Raw genomic sequence first — 20,000 nt, forward strand, 5'->3', positions numbered from 1 at the left:
GTGTTCAGTGCTCGTCTGTGCTCAACCACAGAACAGCTTCAGGCTCTGCTGGATCTTCATCAGTGCGTTAGAACTGGTCTCTGTTGGCGCGTGTGGAACCAAATGTCGGCTGGTGTGTGTAAACGTGCAGATTAAGGGCCGGTAATATTATAATGAGATCCTCTTCATACGTCAGAAGGAGAGCGAAATCTGATCGGCTTATTTTATAACACGCTTGCAGAGAAAGACTGACCAGAACACAGTAACTGGGTTTCACTTTACATGTTTTCTGTGTTGGTAGAAGCAGCGATTACAGCACTGACACACGGAGGAACTCAGATTTTCATGATATGTCTGCTTTCAATAGAAATGACTTGATGTAACGGGGCGCTGAATTGACTGTTCCTCTTGTGTTTCCCTGCAGCCACAGGACCAAAGCCTCGAGCTGTGTGTCGGGCCCCGGGAGTTGGTCCGCTCAGGGGCCGCAGGGGCCCAATGGCTGGGAGATGGCGTCCTCTAGAGAGGCCCGCGACTGCTACGCCACGTGAGTATCGGGGCTTTCGCACGGGGTGGTTATAGGAACTCAGTTATAGGAGCGAGCCACCAGGGTGTTTCCCTGAGAACTAATGGTTCCCTAAGGAACGTTTTCCTGGTTGCATTCGCACCGCTAGTGGGAACTCTGAAGTGACGTAAGCCACGCTTGTTTTTGTGACTTTTATTTTGACGGCGCTGAGTACGACTGAGCTCACAGTGCTCACATTCTCTGTGTTCATTAGTTTACGATCTGTCTAAGCGTTATTAGATAAAACTGTTATACATAGAAAGTAGACAGTGATGAAGAGTTATTAGCGTATGCTGTGTGTTGATGTCCAGTGTTGCTGAGCAGAAATACATGATCATGTTCCTTTCGGCCCCTCAAAGTTGCGTTGGATTTCTCCTCAGCGTAAAGATTAGAGGCTCATCTATCCCTGTTTTCCATGTTCGTAGAGTTAGTTACTAGAGTAAATATATAGGCTTTAATCTGTGTGCTTTTTTAAAATGGCGTGTGCTGGTGTTTCGCGTGTGTTCGGCCAATCAGCGAACACTACCGTCATGGATAGTTCCTATAGTGCTGGTTTAGACCGACTCTGGAGTAGGAGTAAATGAGTTCCTAGAACTAAAATCATTCCTAGTTCCTGCGAACAAACACGCCAAAATCCGGGAACTTCCGGCAATAGTTCTAGGAACGGTGAAACGGTTCCTCCGGTGCGAAAGCCCCTGATGTTGTGCATTCAGTGTTTCTCTCAGTGCAGATGTTCAACACTTCAGTGTGACGTTCCCTCCATCCGCTTCCCGAATACTGATTCTGTCCTCGCCGCACTGCACACACACACACACACACACACACACACACACACACACACACACACACACACACACACACACTTGCGTATGCGAGAGACGCAAGCTTGAGTGAAGCTTCTGAAACATTAGCATGATGAAACATGCGTCAGCCTTCTGAAGTGACAAACACACACTAATACTGCATTTTCTTTCCTCTATTGATGAGATAAATCAGAGGATGAGGAAGAACTGCGTGTGCTTTGGCTTTTTCTGTTTGTCTATGAGCTTTGATGGAAAGAATATGCTGATATACCGTAATATGATATACTGAGATACTGAACATTTGTGCGCACTTCAGAATACTGTGACTACTTCATTATTGCAAATTATTTAGATTTTTAGAATGCATTTTTGTTGCGTACATGTATTGTGTGAAACAGACATCTTTTTAAAAACATGTTTACACTGCTAAATGATGTTCTTCCTCAGTGTTTCTGTCGTTTTCCAGAACAAACATCTAAACATTCTTAAATCAAGATACATTTACTGGAGAAGAAGCAAAATGACTGAAGATATTAAGATATAAATGATCAAAATTAAGTGAGTTTGTGCTTAAAACAAGAACAAATATCTGCCAACGGAGTCTGAAAAATAATCTTAATTCAAAGAGAAAACAAGATCATTTTTCTGAGTCCACTGTCAGATATAAGACAAAAATACTGAGGAGAACATCATTTCTTGCCATTTTAATTTGGACTAAAACATGATTCTTTGTTATCGTCCATTTTCACAACTATAGAGCTCATGCGCCAGAGAAACGAGTGCAGCGTCTGTAGAATATTGTCTATGAACTTACGGTTTTGCGGTCTCTCTGTATATCTCTATGGTATGGAAGCTTGTTTCCGCCACAGAATAAAACATTTTAAAAGATCATTGCGACTTTTTAGTTTACATCTTGCAATTCTGACTTTATTTCTCAGAATTGCGAGTTATAAAGTCAGAATTGCGAGTTATAAAGTCAGAATTGTGAGATATAAAGTCAGAATTGTGAGTTATAAAGTCAGAATTGCGAGATATAAAGTCAGAATTGTGAGATATAAAGTCAGAATTGCGTGATATAAAGTCAGAATTGCGTGTTATAAAGTCAGAATTGTGAGATATAAAGTCAGAATTGTGAGTTATAAAGTCAGAATTGCGTGATATAAAGTCAGAATTGCGTGTTATAAAGTCAGAATTGTGAGATATAAAGTCAGAATTGTGAGTTATAAAGTCAGAATTGCGAGATATAGTCAGAATTGTGAGATATAAAGTCAGAATTGCGTGATATAAAGTCAGAATTGCGAGATATAAAGTCGCAATTGCGTGTTATAAAGTCAGAATTGTGAGATATAAAGTCAGAATTGCGTGATATAAAGTCAGAATTGTGAGATATAAAGTCAGAATTGTGAGATATAAAGTCAGAATTGCGTGATATAAAGTCAGAATTGCGTGTTATAAAGTCAGAATTGCGTGATATAAAGTCAGAATTGCGTGTTATAAAGTCAGAATTGTGAGATATAAAGTCAGAATTGTGAGATATAAAGTCAGAATTGCGAGATATAAAGTCGCAATTGCGTGATATAAAGTCAGAATTGTGTGATATAAAGTCAGAATTGCGTGTTATAAAGTCAGAATTGTGAGATATAAAGTCAGAATTGTGAGATATAAAGTCAGAATTGCGTGATATAAAGTCAGAATTGCGTGTTATAAAGTCAGAATTGTGAGATATAAAGTCAGAATTGTGAGTTATAAAGTCAGAATTGCGAGATATAGTCAGAATTGTGAGATATAAAGTCAGAATTGTGAGATATAAAGTCAGAATTGCGAGATATAAAGTCAGAATTGCGAGATATAAAGTCAGAATTGCGAGATATAAAGTCGCAATTGCGTGTTATAAAGTCAGAATTGTGAGATATAAAGTCAGAATTGCGTGATATAAAGTCAGAATTGGGTGATATAAAGTCAGAATTGCGTGATATAAAGTCAGAATTGCGAGATATAAAGTCGCAATTGCGTGTTATAAAGTCAGAATTGTGAGATATAAAGTCAGAATTGCGTGATATAAAGTCAGAATTGGGTGATATAAAGTCAGAATTGCGTGTTATAAAGTCAGAATTGTGAGATATAAAGTCAGAATTGCGTGATATAAAGTCAGAATTGCGTGTTATAAAGTCAGAATTGTGAGATATAAAGTCAGAATTGTGAGATATAAAGTCAGAATTGTGAGATATAAAGTCAGAATTGCGAGATATAAAGTCAGAATTGTGAGATATAAAGTCAGAATTGTGAGATATAAAGTCAGAATTGTGAGATATAAAGTCAGAATTGCGAGATATAAAGTCAGAATTGTGAGATATAAAGTCAGAATTGTGAGATATAAAGTCAGAATTGTGAGATATAAAGTCAGAATTGCGAGATATAAAGTCAGAATTGTGAGATATAAAGTCAGAATTGTGAGATATAAAGTCAGAATTGCGTGATATAAAGTCAGAATTGCGTGTTATAAAGTCAGAATTGTGAGATATAAAGTCAGAATTGCGAGATATAAAGTCAGAATTGCGTCTTATAAAGTCAGAATTGTGAGATATAAAGTCAGAATTGCGTGTTATAAAGTCAGAATTGTGAGATATAAAGTCAGAATTGCGAGATATAAAGTCAGAATTGCGAGATATAAAGTCAGAATTGTGAGATATAAAGTCAGAATTGTGAGATATAAAGTCAGAATTGTGAGATATAAAGTCAGAATTGCGAGATATAAAGTCAGAATTGCGTCTTATAAAGTCAGAATTGTGAGATATAAAGTCAGAATTGTGAGATATAAAGTCAGAATTGCGTGTTATAAAGTCAGAATTGTGAGATATAAAGTCAGAATTGCGAGATATAAAGTCAGAATTGCGAGATATAAAGTCAGAATTGTGAGATATAAAGTCAGAATTGTGAGATATAAAGTCAGAATTGTGAGATATAAAGTCAGAATTGCGAGATATAAATTCAGAATTGCGAGAATTCTGACTTTTTTCTCGCACTTTCGACTTTATAACACACAATTCTGAGATAAAAAGTCAGAATTGTGAGATTAAAAAGTCGCAATTATCTTTTTTATTTTTCACTCTGGCGGAAACAAGCTTCCATACTATGGCATCGCTGTCGAGGAGTGATCAGCTGGTGAAGTGGATTTACCTATTGTAGAGTTAACGAAAGTTATCATGAGCACTGTAATGTTGAAAGCAGATGTCAGTAGACCGGGAAGATTTTAAAACGAGCCATTCATTCATAAATACGTAAGATCGCAGTGAAAATACAGACTGGAAGAAAAGGGGCGGAGCCACATAAGCTCTACATGATTCAGTACCGTGATAAAACCTTCAGTAATTATGGTGATATGAACATTTGAAACCATCACATGCCTGATTGATGGAAACATGAGCTTCTGAAAATACACCGGGGAAAATAAATTTCTCTCCAAAATTGCTAGTAAATTTCACAAACAATTAGAAAAACTCAGCACTGAATTGTAGAAAGGCTGAAATATTTTCTTGTAAATCTTCGAAAAATATTTTTTTAGCCGTTTGCATTCTGTCTAGCGCATCTGTTGTTGTGAATTGACGTGCACTAGATGGACGCGTTCGCTGTTGTGCTCAGCTGGTTAATGTGCTCCGGTTATTATATGATCTGTGTTATCCTAGTGTTCTGGTGACTGTGAAAGCGTCTGGTTTGTGTTGGTGTGTAATTATTATCCAGCAGAAGGAGTGTGTGTGTGTGTGTGTGTGTGTCACACGAGGGTTGTGGGTCTTCAGCCAGAGATTATTATGTAAGAGCGAAACACAACATTGTGCAGATCAGATGCAGGAAGATTCCCGTCGGGTCCGTCTTCTTCCCCGGCCGAGATGCAACTTCATCCTCGGGTGTGTAATAATTCATGCTTTCAACTCGTTATGAAAGGTTTTCTTAATGTTGAGTCAAAGCCATAAAAGAAGTCGCAGTTTATGAAATATTCTCATTGCATTTGCCAGATTTGTGTTTGTTTACCGCGGCGTGTGATGCTTCATCCTAGGGTTGCTTAGGCACCCCTAAGGGCACTTGAACGATACACACTGGTTGAGTTTCATTCAGAAAAGAAATGTTAGTTATTAGAATTATTATTTGTTTAAAATACAGTTTACTATTTTATTTGTAAAAATCCATCACAGGTAGGGATGCAAATTATCGATTAATTCATTAATCATTAGTTGATTGACCTTATCGATCGATTAACGATTAATTGATAAGCGGCTATTTTCCTGAGGATGTAAATTTCTCACGGTATCAATAGTGTCTTTAACATAAAAAGCAAAATATTGCTTATATACTGAATAAAAATGCATGTTATATTGCTCAACTGATGTTTTATTGTAACAGTTGGGATACGGTACAGATAATGGAATTTATGTAGTTTAACAAAATAAATTATGCACAGAAAATTAAAATACATAAATTTTTTTTTTTTTAAATAATTGTAAAAAAAAAAATTGCATCACAATAAGTGTATTGTGATTGTCACTAACATTTTAGTAACTAAACTGAATTTTATTAGGTTTAGTGACAACATGTTACAATGTTTACATAGTACAATTTCTGGTAAGCTACGCTTTTTTATTATTTCAATTCAATTACCGGTATTGTGATTTTATTTAATATTGACTCGTTTGGATAAATATTAGGTAGGCTACACAAGATAGACATTAATTTTTCTCAAGAAAAAAAAAACAACTCACCTAATGCTGTAAACATACAGAAAGCCCTATCAGCTGGTAGAAGGCTATTATTTAAGGTTAAAAATAATTAAATATGATGCGTTTTTTATTATAATAACTTTATTTAATGATACAAGTAAAAATATAATAAATATGTAATATAGAACACATATTTAGCAAAATACTCTCTATAGCTATTTCTTTTCTTGCCAACTACGTGCTATAGCCTATATTATGTTCATTAAATGGCTTTCCTGAGGTAAATGTGAGATAATTGTTCTCCAGCTATGTTATTGACCTATTCACGCTGATGAAAAACACTGATTGATCGATATTATGTATGAGAAATATACATTTCGGTAAGTTGTACTGTATCTTTCAACAGTGTTCGTGTTATTTTTTTACTATTAGCTAGTAGCGTTTGAGATGATCGGTTCACGTGCGCTATGGGATCTGTCACATAACATTTACAAGCGCCAAAACGGTATTTATTGTTTGAATTTCGTAATAAAATTGACAGAATCTGAGAGCTGAGTTTTTATATATCATAGCTAACCTGGGGTGCGTTTCCCGAAAGCATCGTTGGCCAACTATGGTCGCAAGTTCCGTCGTTACCAATAGAGTTCAGTGGACATTGCGATGAACTTGCGACCTAGTTGGCCAACGATGCTTTCGGGAAACGCACCCCGCCTCTGTCTAGCTTCGCGATTTTTCTGTGCATGAGATAATGGATGTGTGGTGTGATGTGTGAGGGCTGGCAGCTCTGTTTCTGAAATGCTCCCACATTCCCCTCCGTTTTGACCGCCTCATGTTTGGTTTCTTTTTTGCCGCCTCAAGTTTGTGTCGGGTCTCTCGCCGCCCGCGAGAATCTCGTGCACGTTCGCAATGTTCAATTAACCGACAATAATTTTATTTAATCGAGTAAATTCTTGTCGACAATTAATCGATAATCGATTAACCGTTTACATCCCTAATCACAGGTCTATTAATCATTGCGTATGTAATTCCAGGTGCAAATGATAATTGTCACGACACTCAACTGATAACCATTGCAATACTGTTGTTTAGCTTTTAATTTTGTAATATATATATATATTTATATTATACAGTGGATGAAAAGGATACTTGAGGCACGACACTTTAACACTGTTTTTCATGCGCTGATCAATTTGGAGATTTTGGGCTATTGACCTTTCATAATGTTTCAGACTAGTGGAAAAAAAACATGCAGATGCACTTTTAAGAGTTTATTTTATTCTATTTGTGTCTGATTTCAGTCTCAGTGCACATCTTTAAAGGCGGCGAGTTTGAGTCAAAAATCTCCACATTTACCAAATTTGACAGTTTTTTTTCATATCTATAATCTGAAAGTTTGATATTCGCCTGATTGCTAACACTTGAAGCCGTTGGGCCCTGTTTTAATGATCTAAGCTCATTGTCTAAAGCGCACGGCGCAAGTTCACTTAGGGTGTGAATCCACTTCTGCTAGTTTAGCGACGGGACAAATGGTCGGCGCTCCCGGCGCTGGTCTAAAAGGGTCGTCTCTATTCTCTTAATGAGTAATGGGTGTGTTTTGGGAATTACGTGTGTTAAACCAATCAGAGTCTCATCTCCCATTCCCTTTAAATGCCAGTTGCGCTCCATGGCGGATTTGCTGTTTACATGACGGAATCTGATAGTGGAAAGACCGAACGCGTCTCCGGAGCGCAAACGGATCTGCTCGTGCGCGAGGTCAAAGTGCGCTAGCAGAACATCTACGGGACACGCCGGATTCACCATATCTTTATGCACACAATAATAATCTTTTACATTGTAATACTTTTATTTTTAATATTTGGCATGTTTGTGTGTTGCTGTGAGTCCCTGTGTGTGTAATAAGCAGAGTGTGTGTGTAATAAGCAGAGTGTGTGTGTAATAAGCAGAGTGTGTGTGTTGTGGACCCGCCTATAGGCGCACATTACTAACGAGTCGGTCAATGTCTCAGTCTATTTCAGTTCCTCAAAATAGCAACGCTCCAACAATGCGCCAGAACACACTCGTTCTCAGACCAGCACTATGGGTGCACAAATGCATTTGCTATTTAAACAGTGCGGCGCAGGACGTAAAAATGAAAACTGCGTCGGGCTGAAACTAGCAAAACACCGGGTGCTCCGGGTGTAAGATAGGGCGCTTTATGTCTAAAGCATTATAAAGGTATTCAGAATGTACATTTATAATGCATTATCTCTTCATGAATAGTTTATTTATGTTTAATATTTGCAGATTCCTTGTTACATCTGAAATTGGGTTGTTTGTCGTATGTTTTAATGCATTATCATTTCTAAGTGTGTAACAATGAATAGATGAGTATTATAACTCTGCTTATAATTAATTCATGAAATCATGCAATGCATTAGAAGGTGCATAATTCAAAATACTTAATGCATTATATATAACGGCTCTAAGTGAAGAGTTTGAGTATGATGATGTCACACAGTCGTGCTGTGATTGGTTGTTGACTCTTAGTCCTGAAATAGAAGCAACATCTTTAAAATAAAGAAACTGCAAACTCTGGTGCTCAGCAGAACTGTGAACGCCCGGGGCTTTAGAGATCAGATCTGAATCTGTGTGTGTGTGTGTGTGTGTGTGTGTGTGTGTGTGTGTGTGTGTGTGTGTGTGTGTGTGTGTGAGAGAGCAGTGAATAATCTGCTGTCCATCAATGCGAGACAGAATGTGTGCGAGTGTGTCCTGACAGACAGTGTGTGGGTGTGTGTGTGTGTGTGTGTGGGTGAGCTGAGGATTCATACGAACAGCTTTTGTGTCACGTGACTTTAAATCACAGCGGTCGCAAAACAAAGGATTTCTGTATGGTGCAGTCGAGTGTTTCTGCTCATAAGTGTGTGATTTATTAGTCTCCTCATACTGGGGTATTTAGCATGACGTCTGGACCTCACTGAGTGCATTAGCGTCCGCTCTCTGTTTCAGCGCCGCTGGTTCCGGAAGAGTTTATTCATTCATTTCTCCCGTAGGGATTTCAAACACGTCTTGGTTAAAGTGTCATAAGCCATGAACCGGATCAGTTTACGAGGAGAATCAGCAAACTCTAGCGCTGGGCAACGACTGATCGCATTTGTGTTTACATAATATATGTGTGTGTGCTGTGTATAGTTATTTTGTATAAAAATACACACATATATATGCATGTCTATATTTAAGAAAAATGTGTTATTTTTATACAGTCTAATTTATTTAACAAGGAATCTGCAAATATTAAACATAAATAAAATATTCATGAAGAGATAATGCATTATAAATGTATAAATATATATATACAGTATATTCATGCAAATAATTCTTAAATATATACATGCATATGTGTGAATTTAAATTTACAAAACTCAAACTTTCATTTTTAATGCGATCAATCGTTGCACAGCACTAAATATCAGATGATACTGTGAAGTTTAGTGAGGGAAGGAACTACAATCCCATGATGCACTGCAAACGGCATGATCACATTAAAAACCATGGAGAAATATAAAACTGCTCATTTAAAATATCCATTATATGTAAAGACAGTATACTTTAAGCTTCTTGCTAAATATGCTTATATATTCAAACATTTAAGTATTTAAGTGCTTCATGGGAGTGGGCGGAGCTAACGAGTTTTCTGTACAGCATCATGGGTAATGTAGTTTTCACCACGAATGTTGCTGTTAAACATGATTATTGTTCAACTAAGTTGAAATAATGCGAGCTGACGGCTTCATCAGAAGCAAAAGCCATCGATTAACAACCTCGCGCTCGCAGCACGGCTGACTTTAGAGATTTATACGTTATCGTTAAAAATCAGTTTGCCTGTGGAGAAAATAAATGGAGTTTTTACTTCTGCCCACAGTTCTTGTTTTTGCATGCTGTGTAAGTTTGGGATTTTCTGATAGTGTTAATTGCACAGATAGATCTCAGAGAACGAGCCGAATATGGCGTTCTGCTCTTCAGAGGCGCTGGTGGTTCTGGAGCTTGTTTGGAGTGTTCTGTAACTGAAGAGAGATGTGATCTCGGCCAGCTGGATCAGCGCTCCTTTAAATCCTGCAATCCGTCTCTATTACTGCAGAGAATCGCTTATGATTACAGCACGGAGAGAGATTCTGGAGCCTTTAACCAGGACATCTCTCGAACGTTAAGAGTCTGAACCGGTTTGGAAATGAAAATGAAATGTTTGTGCATTGGGTTTCTGCAATCATTTCACACAGTTCCAGTCATAAACACACACACCGTTTACATAAGAGACACACAGGCTGTGTTCCAAAACCTGCAGACGGCCTACGCTCACAACACACAATACTCGCTGTTATTGCAGAGATGCATTTATATTTATTTTTGACATGTTTAGTTGATATATTATGTATATATATCAGTCAGTTGAGAGTTATGAATGTCTAAAATAGTTTTTGCATGACATTATTTACCTTTTGCTGCAACATATTCTGTGCCGTTTGCATGCACTGTACTTTGTGGAATATGAAATAGCATGAACTGCCTTTTTAGATGCATTTGGTCATTTTATTTCAATTATCAATTATGCATCAAGTTTCCAGCTCACAACACAAACTACTCGCTTTTATTTCATAGATGCATTTTTTTACATATGTTTTGCTTAGGCTTCAGTTTGTAATTCTAGTTAAAATAGTTGCATGATATTATTTAAATATTGTGCGTCATTTGCATATACCCTACGTTCTACTTTATAGATGCATTTGGTCATTTTATTTGAGTCTTGAGTGGTTCGCTCGGCTCTGACTAACACTAACTGCATTGAAATCAATTACGCCTCAGGTTTCGGTGCGTTCCTCTAATGCTCAGGCTTCGCTGTCCCTGTGTAGAGTTTAAAACGAGTTTGATTTGAGTTATGTGTGCGATAGACAGCTGGAAGAGTGATAAGAGCTTCTCACCTGGTTAATTTGATTGGTCAGGTAAGATGAGATGCTGTAATGCCTGGATAAGAGTCCATTAACCAGATGCATTTAGCTTTTGACTGGAATAATTCACATAACCATATAAAAGTGCAGTTATGAAGCGCTGACGCCAGATCAGATTAATAAAAGAGTTTCTCAGCACGAGTGAGTCAGAGAGGTCTGCGTGTTTGCTCGGGCGTTTAGTCACAATGCTGATCTGCGCTTTTGTCCGGGTGTCGCTCTGCTCTGTGTGTTTGTGGTTCGAGTGTCTTTTGTCTTGTGAATGTTTCCGATGAGTCCGTTGAATAACCATGTGACTCACCGTAAGACGACAGCCAGTGAAGTCATGAGTAATCATCATCTTCATCATCATCACAGCTCGTTTATGCTTTATTCACACTGGTAATTCTTATTAATTTCATATAGTGATATATTCAATATCTAATAAATAAATAAAAAAATTTATAAATATTGATAAAAATGTTTTCTTGCATCACACTGAGTTTTGCTGTAGAATCTCTCAATTTGACTATTAATAAAATGGGGGTAAATGAAGTAATATCATGGTAAAAAGAAAGAAAAACATGGTAACATTCAAAACTTTTTAAAAAAAAATCAATAGTTCATGCTGGTAATTCTCATATTGTATGTTCTTATAAATTTCATATAATGATATATTTAAATAAAATTTCTCATAAATATTGATAAAGTGTTTCCTTGCATCACGCTGGGTTTTTGCTGTTTAAATTTCAAAGATTTTCTTAAATATTCTTATTAATAAAATGGGAGTAAATTAAGTAATATAGTAAAAAAAATATTAAGTTATGACTGTTTTAGAAGCTTAATGTTTCATGCAAAATGAAATGCATTAGAAGGGTGAAGATCTAAAATGAATCACAATCACAATATTCTGTCTTTTGCATATTTCATATTTTGCTGTAAAATAAGTTGCACCTGATAATCAGTCGAACTGTGTCAAAATAAGTGTATTTTATTAATTATTACATTCAGAAATAATGTAAAATACAGTTAAATAAAATTAATACAATATTTGTTTTAGTTCCAGTCCAACAAATCCTAAACTAGAAAACAAGCATGAATTATAGTTGCATGTAGTTATAAATGACATTTATTATAAACACAAGCCTAAATGAGTTTGCATGTGAAATAAACTTGAAAATGCTTGACATTAATTGTGTTATATTATTGCAGGACGTTTTAGATGATAATATAATAATGATGATAATGCATCGATTCAACGTTGATTTAGCGTTTGCTACGCGACTGTCTTATCCCACTTTATTTCATTTAAGTTCCTCCTAGCTTTCATCAACTCTGCATTCATTTGTACAGTTTTAAGTCAATAGTTTCCATCATAGCTTTAGTTTCAAACGAACGCCCAGTATGCAGTGACCCGTTGATGAGTGTATCCGTATGAAACACACACACACACACACACACACACACAGCGCTGGTCATCGGGGCTTTGGGAACTGGCCATCGATGACAGGTGGTCATTGCTGAAGTCAAGGCCACGCGTTTCCTCCGTCACATATGTTTTTCCCAGGGTTACAGTTATGGCACAAATCCATTCATATTTTTATCTGGAGCGCTCGCCTCACTGCGATCATCCAGCATTAACCTGGATCATTCGGTCGGCACTGCATCAATGCATTTAATATTCACGCATTTCTCCAGAGAGATTTGCAGTGCGTTTTATTGTGTGAAAGCATTGTGATATATATTAGTAGATCTATTAGTTATCATTTTTTACCTGTATGATCTTGCCTTGATGTAGCAAAGCAACAGAATTCAGCTGATGAACATCATAGGTGTGTATATTGTATTTTAACTTTAACAATAACTTTATTCTAGATCTGCTGTAAAGCCTGAACACTCTCTGTTACTGTAATCTACTGTTATTACTGTAAAGCTGCTGTGAAACTCTATAGTGTTAAAGCGCTGTAGAAATGAAGGAGACTCGACTTGATTTTGTCCAAACCTCCTTGAACTGTGTGTCGCAGCATCTCAAATGCTTGAAACGCAAGCCTGTTTTTACAGATTTGTTTCTAAACGTGTGTGTAAGTGCATTCAGAAGTCTCACACACGACCTCTCGCTCTCGCCGTGGCTTGAAAGATTAATTGTAGCTCTTCTCTGGAACATGTGTTGAGAATAATGGCTCTTCCTCGCGCCTCCTTCAGCCCACGGCTTTAATTATCACACACACGCACACACACACACGCACACACACACACACACACACACACACTGTATGATGATATAAAGGCCGAGCAATCGTTGAGCATCTCGCACAGATTGCATTAGTGAAACGTGAGAAGATGTGATGTAAAGGCCATTTGCTGGTTACCTGAGCGTGAAGACAAACGTAATGCTATTAAATTCACAATAAAATCTTACATTGAGTGATAAAACACAGGTAATGGCTTCACATTCAGACAAACGGCTGTGTTTTATTCAGAGGCAGATCATAACGGGAAGATTCGCACGCACTAATTCAAGAAAACGAAGAGCAAACGATGAACATTAGATGTGTAAATTATGTTTTATGTGTTTTTATTGCAGGAAATGTTGTTTTGCACAAATCTGCGTCTCATAAAGTTTCTGACAAGCTTTACTGCTATTCTTCATAAATGATGAATTAACCCGTAATGCTTTCATTCACACCGAATGATCTTGTCCTGGTGTTTACATGCACTCATCTCGTAAATGAAGTCATTCCAGCATGAACTGAACGAATATTAACAACTGACGTATAATAGAGACTGATTAGTAACAGGACTGACGATAATATGGTGAATATTCTCGGGGTTTGCTGTTATTTTGTGGGCAGTATTGTGATGTTTTTATTTGTCCATCCTGGTTTCATGTTCCCTCCTCAAGTAAAAAATGATATTGCAATATTTAGTTTTTCTGTGAAATGCATTGCGATATGAAAGAATACTCACTTGAATGGCTAAATTTAGAAAGAATGATTTATTCCAGAATGATTTTGTTGCGGAGTGCATCTGCGTTTAGAAAATAAAAATAATCCTAAAAAGCTGAAAAATTACTTTGTACTCACTTTCTTCTTGGATTGCAAACGATTGGGAAAAGCTTGGTTGTTCATGATCATGTGAACCAACTCAAACCCTTTTCAGTAAGCGTAAAAATTAATTTTTGAGTTTTTCATCAGCCACATTCCCACTATTTTTGATTTTGAATATGATTTTTGTAGTGCTTATCAATAAAAATAAACAAAATGACAAATATGTTGCAATAATACTATTGTACTGCAAAATAAAAAATCAAGTATTTTATCATTATTTGGTGAGACTTTACAATAATGTTCATTAGTTAACAACATGAACCAACATGAACTAACCATGAGCAATACATTTGTTACTGTATTAATTAATCTTTGTTATCGTTAGTTCGTGTTAATTCACAGTGCATTAACTATGTTAACAAGATTTTAATAAAGTATCAGTAAATGTTGAAATTAACAAAGGTTAAAAAAGTGCAGGACATTATTAGTTCATGTTAACTAATGTAGTTAACTAATGTGAACTAATGAACCTTATTGTAAAGTGTTCCCCATTATTTCATTGTAGAACAACTTTAAAATGACAATACTAATAACACATCTTAATTTTCTTCCTTTGTAAACATTAAACTGTTGAACGTTTGCATAAACAGACATCAGTCCTGTATCAGATGTGTGCATGTGGAGCTGGGGAGGTGGAGGGGTTCAGAAACACTCGACCAGACCGGTTAAATGCTGAGCAAGCAATCTCATTGGCTGAGGGATCAGCAGAGCCAATCAGCTTGTGCCATGCAGTAATGATGTTGATTGCATGTAAAGGACCAATCAGCTTAGTAGAGTTTCATGACTGAACTAGATATCTATGTTATGAAATCACAGACTGTTGCATTAAGCCATATTATTAATCAAATTTATTTCAATAAATCATGCAGGCCTACTTGAGGAGTTTCAGACTGAGAGGTTTTAACAGCATCTATCCATTAAAATAAAATAAAAACTGCCTTTGTATCCAGTTATGCTCTACATACGACTGTAATAACTACTATTACAGTGTGTAACATTTGCAGCAATTTCTTCTTGAACCTTTTTGTACTACAAAGTCATTGTTCACCTCCCCCTAAATGACTGTTCCCGGAGACCTCGAGAGCTGCGACAGCCGAGGACAGTCATTTCCACAGGATTTTAATAGTGTTGTGTCTGAATCACGACCGTCAAACCTCCCGTCTCAGATGTGCTGTTATGAAAGAGGTCGATCAGAGTTGTGTAATCTGGACACCTGAGGGAAGAACTGCATCTGTGAGCTTTCCTATATCCTATATATATTCCTACTCATTTAAAGAGCTCATATTCTGCTTTTTACATCTTCATCTGTCTTCAGTGTGTGATTCTCTATATCAGTGTCAGTGTTTCTGAACTCCTGAAACGAGTTTCTTCCGGGAACGAACACGTCACAATATTCCTCATTATAATAATTAATGCGCAGAATAAAGGGGCGGGGCCTGGGTGAGTTAGTTAGTAGTGTGTTAAACTGGCGGTTATGGTAAGGGGCGGGACATTTCCCAAACGCACTCGAAGCGCTCGACCAATCACAACACACTGCTCCAGCCGACCAATCAGAGAACAGTGTGCTTTTCAGAAAGAGGGGCTTCATAGAGACAGGAAGTAAACAGAGCGTTACTGACAGACTGGGAAGAGAGGAGCCGCAACAATGGAGAATATGAGGAGAATAATCAACATTCAAAACCTTTTTTTCTTTATAATAACGTGCACTGGATGAATTCATGAGAAATAAGGCCATGAACATGCATTAACCTTATAAATCCTACTGGATCATATTTGATATGCAAAATGCCTTTTAATGATCAAAACATTGTTTGCACACAATCTCTCCAGTCCTCCTGTGTCTGACTGATAGTTTCCACTGGTTTATCAGGTAAAAGTCTTTAATTGTACAAGCGTCCTCCTTCAGCTCGTGCTTCACGAGTCTTTAAATCTGCTCTGATTTTTATCAAGTAAACGTAAGAATAACTTTGATATTGTTAGTAATATTTCAACTGAACTGAGGTTTACTTGATTATCCATCAACATTTATTATAAAAATCACGAGGATCAAATATGATCATGTAAGAAGGATCCACTGAAGGCAAGCCTTGAGAACCCAAGTGCAGCTTTATTGACAACATAATCCAAAAACATGAAACAAGACAAAACGCTATGAACATAAACTCGCACAACAGTGGTTTCAGGAATTAATACTAGACCCAGACACATGACAAACATGAGGGCTTAAATACACAGACTAAAGACAAGACAAGGGACACCTGTGAACAATGATCAGACAATTAACCAATGACGAGACACATGGCAGGATCACATGACAAACGGAATCACATGAAGCATGACGAGACACAGAAACATGACAAGAACAAACCCAAAATCGTGACAGATCATCAGGCTTTTGAGGAAGGTTCATTTGATCGTCTCTCGATCATCATTGTGTTGTATTGCATTATATGTTTTAAAACTACAGAGATTTGATCATAAAACTCAGCATTTAAATATCATATTACTAAGACAAGTTATTGATCGCTATTGACATTTATATACATTTTATGTAAGTGTCAGCTATACTGTTATAAAGATCTCATTGATTTACATTCCAGGTATCAGAATTTCATATAAACCAACATCTGCATCAAACTGCATATTGTTGCTCAGTTTGAGGCTGTTTTTCCTCCACATTCTCACTATATGAGCCATATATTATTGACAGATATTGATATCATATGCATTTTATGCAAGTAGTCTGATAATCCTTTAGATGATTTATCTGACTGTTAGTGAGGCTTTACAGGTTTAAAGTGAGTAAATTGTGAGTTCATGTTAACATGTGACTGATTATTTGTTCTCTGTTCCTCTGGTTCTCCCAGTCATCTCTCCCAGTCGAGCTCTCTGGAGGAGGTTCGTGCTGATGTGGAGAAGTTTGTCCCTCCAGCACCGAGAAAGGTTGAAATGAGACGCGACCCGGTTCTCGGCTTCGGCTTCGTAGCGGGCAGCGAGAAACCAGTGGTGGTTCGGTCCGTTACTCCAGGTATCCAGAAAACACACATCTACACCAGTTCTTCTGTGTTCATATATTCATTCATTCATTCATATAATGCCGTCATTTCAGGCAACTTGAACATGATTAAATAATTCTGTATTACAAATTAAAGCATCTAAATTAGAAGTTCATTTATTGACCTTTTCTACCTTCGCTCTCACTACTGTTCAAACGTTTGGGGTCGCTTAAGTCTAAAAATGCAGAAAGTTTTGTGTGATGGATAGGTTTAGGGGTCATGTTAGTGTAAGGAGATAAAATACTGTATACAGTTTGAACAGTATAAAAACCATTACGTCTATGGAGGTCCTCAAAAAATGTGTGTGTATGTGTGTGTGTGTGCAGGAGGTCCTTCAGAAGGAAGACTGATCCCAGGAGACGAGATCGTGATGATAAATGATGAAGCCGTGAGTTCGGCTCCGAGGGAACGGGTCATTGATCTGGTCAGGTACTGAAAACCATCAAACCTGTAGTGTGTCGTTCCTCATCCAGACGCTCTGATCTCGTCCCCTTTCCAGTTGTTTACTCCCAGAAACACGGAGACACTGGCATACAGCTGACGCAGGGGCCTACGCAAGATGTGTTAATTCCCCACTGAGCCCTCCTGCACATCACTGTGCTAAGTCAGGTAGAGAGGAGCAGGTTCTCTTAATGGCCCAACTAGGAGCTCGTTCCTCAGACAGCCATCCTGACTCATTCCTCTGAGTCTTCTCAGGGATGGGGCACTGTTCTCACCCGCACTGAACCTGAGAAATCCAGGTTCCGTTGCGGTGGTTCAGTTATCTACCTCTAAAAGGAATGTAGATACTAACACTTCTGCGAGAGCTCCCTCTAGAAAAATGAGGCTTGCTTACGATCTGAAGTAGAACCTGTTCGTTGTTGGTGTTCTTCTCACGGGAAGACCCCCGAGAGTGTTCGATCACTTCTCTGCTTCCTTCCTGCAGAAGATGGGTCGGAGCGTGGCTGTTCCGCTTCACCCTCAAAATGTATGTTGCCCTTATATTAACACACATCATGATGCAGTAGAGCTATAGGAAGTACGACTTGATCGTCAGGTTCCTGACCGGTGCAGGGAGATGAATCTTCCTTGCGCCCCCTCTTTACCTTCTTGGGACCTATCTCCAGTGCTACTGCAGTTGAGTTAAAAATCTGTTTTAAAGAAACTGTTCTCCTGCTTGCTTGCTCTATCAAGAAGGTAGGGGACCTGCTCACATTTTCGGTCAACGAATCGTGCCTGGATTCGGGCCGGCTAACTCTCATTAATATGAGACCCCGGCCTGGATATGTGCCCAAGGTTCCTACCTCTCCCTTAAGACGGGACCAGGTGGTGATCCTGCAAGCGCTGCCCGGGAGGAGGCGGACCCAGCCCTGACTTTTCTCTGTTCCTCCCGCCTTGCGGTTATTCAGAACAGAATGCAAAGTCTCAGGACCTCTCCAGCTCTTGTCTGTTTCAGAAACCAGCAGAAGGGAAGGCGGTTTCCATGCAGAGGTTGGCCCACTAAAACATTAGTGCTTGCCATCATCTTGGTGAGTTTTTCCCAAGATGCACCGTGCCCACCTGGGTATGAGCTCCTCCATAGAGCGAGTGTAGCTCCTGCCTGGGCGTTGACACGAGTGCCTCGCTGACAGATTAAGAGCTGTGGGCTGGGCGACACCAGCACATTCGCTAGGAAAATAGCCTATGTGTCGAGCCGGTTGCTTTCCGTGGGCTCCCTTCACACGAAGCCAGCTTCACCTTAGCCTGGTATGTATAGTCGGCTTGCTGCGCCATTCCCCTCCTTTGGACTGGATAAGTGCGCCTTTTTACTCCAGTTGAGTTCCCTCTTCCAAACCCTGTTGAGTTCCACCTCACCCCTTCGATGTTGGACGTGGCGGAGCGTCCGATGCTAGACCTATCACTTGTATGCTTGGTAACTTGTGTTAGGTGGGGTCCATATGTTGTGATCCCTACGCCGATCCCATACGTGTATTAAAGCCTGCTCTGCCGTCACTGACCCGTTGCGTCTCCCCCCTGTTATCGGCTGGAGCCCCCTCAGTGACATGCCATATGTTGTACTGCCCGCTAAGTTCGCTCAGTCCATATGTGTATTCTCCATGTTACCTCCTTTGGGCAGGATGTGGCTTCCCAGCGGACCTGTGGAACATCAGTGACTTTCCTGACCTAAGCCCTGTCCTATATCTGCCTCAATATGCGGGGGGTCAGGAGGCTTTTGTCTAGGCACTGGAAGGTGGCAGCACTAGTGGCGTTTTAATAGGGATCCAAATCAGTCGACATGTTGACTACGTCGAACGTGATCGACTGAAAGGGAACGTCTCGGTTACGTATGTAACCCTCATTCCCTGAAGGAGGGAACGGAGACGTTGTCCAGTCGCCACTATTGCTGTACCACCGCTGATCGGGGTCCGCTCGGCTCCTCAGCGAAAAACAACTGGTGTGTTCATCACTTCCGTATTTATACCTGCGCTGCGGGGCGGGGAGTGTGATGCGATTCACGCACACCAATGTCCATTGGCTCGTTTTTACAATACTCGAAGATGACAGGCTCCCTAGCGTGATCCCAGTCAGACGACACGTCTCCGTTCCCTCCTTCAGGGAATGAGGGTTACATACGTAACCGAGATGTTCCTCATCAAACCTGTAGTGTGTCGTTCCTCATCCTGTGATTCAGTTTAAATCATCAGACGTTTCTGTCTACAGTCACCGTATAGAAAGTGTTTGAACTGTAGCTGTGATTTAAGGTTTTCAAGACCGAAGCTTCAGATTCTGGACGTGTTTTCAAGCACATAACCCTGATTCCAGCTAGAGAATCTTCATCTTCTTCTCGTCTGTTTTCTGTGTTTTGCAGGA

General features: G+C 38.8%; 1 protein-coding gene across 1 annotated transcript in view; it reads left to right on the forward strand.

Moving 5' to 3' along the window:
* Nucleotides 1–20,000, forward strand: part of frmpd4 (FERM and PDZ domain containing 4) — a gene marked incomplete at its 3' end in the record, with an annotated part of 74,024 nt that overhangs the window by 35,937 nt on the left and 18,087 nt on the right. Inside the window, exons 2-5 of the mRNA XM_081368508.1 lie at nucleotides 404–523; nucleotides 16,983–17,143; nucleotides 17,498–17,600; nucleotides 19,999–20,000. The exon at nucleotides 19,999–20,000 is cut by the window's right edge and continues 44 nt beyond it. Coding sequence (XP_081224634.1) covers nucleotides 404–523; nucleotides 16,983–17,143; nucleotides 17,498–17,600; nucleotides 19,999–20,000 — 386 coding nt within the window. The remainder of the gene's footprint in view (nucleotides 1–403; nucleotides 524–16,982; nucleotides 17,144–17,497; nucleotides 17,601–19,998) is intronic.

This window comes from Scardinius erythrophthalmus (assembly GCF_964197995.2).
Source record: "Scardinius erythrophthalmus genome assembly, chromosome: 6".
NCBI lineage: Eukaryota > Metazoa > Chordata > Actinopteri > Cypriniformes > Leuciscidae > Scardinius > Scardinius erythrophthalmus.